General features: G+C 38.6%; 1 protein-coding gene across 9 annotated transcripts in view; it reads right to left on the reverse strand.

Annotated features, from left to right (window-relative positions):
- The window catches only part of RPRD2 (regulation of nuclear pre-mRNA domain containing 2), a 60,412-nt gene that overhangs the window by 9,243 nt on the left and 45,587 nt on the right, over positions 1-5,582 (reverse strand). For all 9 annotated transcript variants that reach the window (XM_045295622.1, XM_013008307.2, XM_045295621.1 and 6 more), the window contains 2 exons: positions 3,859-4,116; positions 1,472-1,672 (listed from right to left, as the gene is read on the reverse strand). In XM_045295622.1, the coding sequence (XP_045151557.1) occupies positions 1,472-1,672; positions 3,859-4,116 (459 nt within the window). The remainder of the gene's footprint in view (positions 1-1,471; positions 1,673-3,858; positions 4,117-5,582) is intronic.

Below are 5,582 nucleotides of genomic sequence, written 5' to 3' on the forward strand. Positions count from 1 at the left end.
AACCTTTAGGAACTAGAGGAAAGTTGTATTTCTCATCATTGTTACATCGCACCCTGACTGGCTCATCTCCTCCCCGAGACCCCTCTGCAGGGGGAGGATGTTTATTCTTATAGACAATAATTTCTCAAACTGCCCTACTGACATTTTGGGCCAGGTAATTCCTTGCAACCAGGGGCTGTCTTATGCACTGTAAAATGCTTAGGAGCATCCTTGGCCTTTACCTATTAGATACATCACCCTTCTCTCAGTTGTGACAATAAAAAATATCTCCAAAAATTACCTGTTGGGAATTACTGATGACTGAGTAAATCATTATATTGAAGACACTGTTCTGATACTTGCGGTTTATTACTGTTATATTGAAGTATTTAAAGGAAAATTTAGAAGAGGATACTTACAGGCACAAAAACAGATGAATTAACAAAGCTAAACAGAGGAGTTCAAATGAGGCAGAGATTTTTATGTACGTAAAAATAAAAAAGACGTTCTACATACACCCACCCACCACACATTAACCTGTTTACACATCATGTTTCGCTTCCTTATGGAAAGTAAAGGCTTCTACTTGACTTTTAAAAGAATTATGTCCAGCAGTATAACTAGTTGTGTTTTCTCAACCAAAGAACCGGTCATCATGCAAACATTAGCATTAAAATGAAAGGTTATGAGAAAATAAAAAATGACCACATCAGATCACAAAATGGAGGAAGACCGGGTCATTATTCAACTGCCAAATTATTATTCACGGTATAATTTGTCCATCACTAAGACTCCTGGTCCAGCTTAGTTGCCACATAACCTTAAGCCTCACAGCCAGCGTTCTCTAGATTTGCACCTCGGCATTTGTTACCGGCAGACATAGGTCACTGATGCATAAAATAGTTGGACAATTTTTTTTCTCAATATAGTCAAAAATGTGAAATGTCAGATGAGATGGCCAATAAGTGAGGAGTAGGTACTTAACATCAAGACAGAAAGACAGGTATCTTAATATCTCAAAAGAATTTTTATACTAGATAGCTCTTTCTTCCTGTCTTTAGCTTCAGTTAACATAAAAGTAGGCAACCCTCAGCATATACTAACCTTTACTAAGAGCTGGGATACATGCAGTCCCTAGGAGTGTCATGGTATAGGTGAGATAATACTGGACTCCAGTCAAGAAATCGGGCTTAAGTGTTGGCTCATCACGGAATAGACAGATGTGTGACCATAAACAGGCCACATCACCTCACTGAGCCTTAATTTGCTCACCTGAAAAGGAGGGGATTAGACTAGATGATATTTAATGTCTCTTAGAGCTTTGACATTTTATAATTCTATGACTGCCAGCTTGCAGATGATAAACAGGAAGAGAATACTGAATTAACTGTATTCTCTATTTCATACCTTTGGATTCCTCAAAAATGGGATCCAGGATGAAGCCAGAGACCAACATTCACAATTCACATCCCTCTGGTGCATGCTGGCTTACCTTGCAGTGCAGGGGCTGACTGGGTCTGGGTTTTGGAGAGGGCAGACAGAATGCTCTCTGGGGTGATCTCCACCTTGGAGAGGATATTTGCCAGAGGGTTGTGAGGGGTTGGTGTGGCAGGAGCAGGTGTTTTCAGGCCACTGGTGAGGTTGGTGGGACTTGTAGGTGTTCCAGGAGATGGTCTTGATGCAGGACTGACCCCTGGTGGCAGAAAGACGAACTCAAGAAAATGCAATTCAAAGTGACGAAATTCATTGATACTTTCTACTCACTTAAACCAGGAACTCTTCTGAGATTGACCCACGGCTTATAATATATTTTTTAATCTGAAAATAAGATAAAAATTTGCTCCCGTTTAAATGAGTTGGCAAAGACTAGATGGCAGTGAGTTTTTTGGAATGACTTCAGTCGTACTGTTAAGTTATTGTTAAATCATTTCATTAACTTTGGGAATAAAAGAGCAGGAATTCAATTTCTTTTTTTTCTTTCCCAAAGAGCATCTAAAATTCAGACCTGCAGGTGCTCAATAAATATTGCTGGTTCATTAAAATGATCAGTGACACTGCCATTATATAACTTCAACTACTGCACCCTCCCTTTGTGACTGGTAAATTATTTGCCTTTGAAATGGCATTTTGAAGGAGATTAGACAAGCAATCTCTTTGGTGTTTTCAGACATTCTGAAACACTGGGATGTCTAACATAGGAAAAAAATATCTAAACTGATAGGGAAAAACAGAATGTTGCTTTTTTTTTTTTCTTTTTTCAGAATGTTGCTTTTTATTTCCTTAACTATCAACAGGTATTTACAAGAAAAATAACTTATTTAATCAAAGAAACAGATTAAAACAAATAACTTTCAAAAGATTAATATGACAAATATTAGAACAGAATCAAATTGGAGAGTGAGGAATGGCAACTTTCACATATAAAGGAGGCTTCAAAATGTTTGTGGAAAAGTGGAATAAAAGGATACTAAAAAGTTTCCACAAACTTTATAAAGCTCCCTCGTATTTGGTACTTAACACAGTGCATTTTATGTATTTTTGATGAACTGTTATTTTCTTGGAAATAATCTGGAGTAGCAGCGATTCAGTAGGACTGGCCATGTTTACACTGTTGAAGCTCACTGGTGAGTGGAAGAACATTCTATACTTTGTACATGTTACAAAAAATATTTTTCTATTAAAATAAAAGTCCTCCAAGCTTATCACTCCTTTGAGGAAGTGTTATGAATGAAACTTAAGTATTCTCTGTAACAGTGAAAAATTGGAAAGATACTAAATGTCTAATAATAAAGGATTCAATAAAAATACTGAATATAATGTAGCTATTAAAAATATATATGAAGTATTTAATGACTCATAAAAATGTTTATATACAGTGAACCCTCGTTTATCGCGGTTAATCGGTTTTAGACCCTACTGTGATAAATGAAATTCCGCGAAGTAGGATTCCTTATTTGTAAATCAAATATTTTCGTAGTTAGAGCATAGAGGACATGAAAAAACACCCTTTAGTCACCATTACACGCGTATTACCCAATTTATTAAACGAAAAAGGGAAAATACAGTAAAACATTTTGGACGTTACAATTATCATTTATTATATTATTTATGGCATCTAGTTTACAGTATTACATATTTCACATACATTATTATTATACATAGTTCTTACAAATACTGTAATCAGATATGGCATGCAACCTCCAAGATTTTCTTGCCATCTTTGATCATATCCAAAAGTTTTACCTTTTCCTGGATGGTGAGCATCTTCCTCTGGCGCTTATTTTTATTGTCAGAAGGCTTAGAAGAAGCAGCTCGTTTAGGAGCCATCATAGGGCTTAGATAAAATTTCTTAAAAATCGCAAACAATTACAGTACACTGTACAAAAGCAAAAATGCATCTGATACGTAGCTCCGATACGTACGTAGCGATGCAGACAGAAGCGCGTACAGTATGAGCCAATCAGTGGCAGTAATGACAGAGCATGCGCTGTTACACAAAAACCGCGATAGAGTGAAGCCACGGAAGTCGAAGCGCGAAGTGGCGAGGGTTCACTGTATGTAGTTGAACTTTAAATTGTTTCAAAACTGTGTGTAGAAACAACAACCAAAACCATCCATTTTGAAAAGAACTATTATAACAAACATTTACTCCCTAAAACATTCTATGTATGCAAACATAAACCACAGGTTGGCTTCTTTTGGGGTAGAAAGATAATGGATATTCACTTTATTCTCTTTGACTGCTTATACTTTCTAATTTGTCTAAAATGGCCCAGGTATTAATTTTGTATGTTTTAATGTATTTTTTAATGAAAATTACTATTTTTCCTTAAAACAAAACACCAGACTGATGGTTCAATTAAAAAGATAAAAACTTACCAGTAGTTTTCATGACTGATGTCAGGCTGCTAAGGATGGAACTTATTTTTGCTAAATCCACATTAGCCAGATTTGGCAAAGCCAAGGCTGGGGAGGAGGCCAGAAGGGCTGTCGTCGCAGGCTTTGCAGGAGGCGGAGTTGCTGTCACCGGCACGGGCACTGGGGTAGTGGAGGAGGCCTTGGAGATACTTTCTGTTGGCTTTGTCGGCACTGAAGTGGAGACAGTTTTCTCCACAGGCTTTTCTTTCCTGTCCTCCACTGTTTCAACAGAGACAAACGGTAGATTGTACTACTTTTTCAGATTTTGCTTCCAATATGAAAGATGTCCTAATGTCTCTTAGTCAGGGAGCAAAAAGGACCACACCCTAACAAAAAGCGCCTCAGGAGTTTTTAAGTGATGCCTTCGATAATTTACGATCCTTCCACCTTCCACACTTACTCAAAATGAATTTCTTTCCAAATCCATCTTTGAGATAAGTTTTTAGCAATCTCTTTATATTTTCTTAATACTTGTGTATTAAACTTATGCATTTCTAGAACCATGTTACATTCAGTGTGCCTCTGTGTCCTGTCTTTTCTTTTACATTAACCTGAGAGCTTTCTGAGTAGAGATAAAGTTCTGCACATACTTTGTTCATATTTTCCTATGGCTCCTCAAATTGCCCTGCTGGGAGTGTAAGAATAAAGCATTCATTTAGCACATCAATGTTTCAATTCCTGGTGCCTTTGCATACTTTTAATATTTTAATGGCTATATGGATGAGTATTAAGTTCATAAGAATCAAACTGCCTAGTAAGAAGGGAAGCCCATATCGGACGTGATCACTTTGTGGGTTAGTACTCTGCATGGCTGCTGCAGCATCCTCGGTCAACTCCGAGTCACGGTAATGTCTGGTGTCTACTGTGAATATCCTTAGGGCTCTGATGGTGTAGTGGTTACTTGCCCACTAACTGCAAAGGTCAGCAGTTTGTACCCACCAGCTGCTCTGTGAGAGAACAATAAAGATTCATAGCCTTGGCATCAGAAGATCCCAAACAAACAACTATTTTGATGCGAATGAGGGTGGTTGGATGTCTCCTCTCAGAGGGGTAAGAGGGAGTGGGGGGAGGCAAGCCAACCAGGTGCAGTGCAGTACCAACAGAGCACACAATATTCCTCTGGTTCTTTGATGTTTCCTCCCCGCCCTACCTCCATTATCATGATCCCAGTTCTATCTTGCAAATCTGGCTGCACCAGAGCATGTACAATGGTACAGATGGGAGGTCTCAGCACAGAGTCCAGGACAGATAAACCCCTCAGAAACAATCATACGAGTGGCATTGCCATGAGGGTGGGGGGAGCCTATTGCAGTGATCAATGTATGCCACTGCCCCCACCAGGAGGACAAATTGCAGAATGTGGGTGAAGGGAGACCCACATTTTACACCATCCGCCTGGATGGTGTAAAATATGAAAATAAAAATAATGTATAAATTATTGAGGGTTCATGAAGGTGGGAAGGTGGAGGAGGGAGGGTAAAGGAGAGGGGCTGATGCCAAGGACTCAAGTAGAAAGAATGTGTTTTGGAGATGGTGATGGCAATATATATACAAGTGTGCTTGATGGAACTGATGTGTGGATTGTTGTAAGAGCTGTAAGAGCCCCTCCCAATAGAATGATTTATTTAAAAAAAAAAAAAAAGGATTCATAGCCTGGAAACCCTACCTAGTGTCACTGAGTCAGA

This window comes from Echinops telfairi, unplaced genomic scaffold (assembly GCF_000313985.2).
Source record: "Echinops telfairi isolate 266 unplaced genomic scaffold, ASM31398v2 ScPeMD7_5805;HRSCAF=6673, whole genome shotgun sequence".
In the NCBI taxonomy this organism is placed as follows: Eukaryota; Metazoa; Chordata; class Mammalia; order Afrosoricida; family Tenrecidae; genus Echinops; species Echinops telfairi.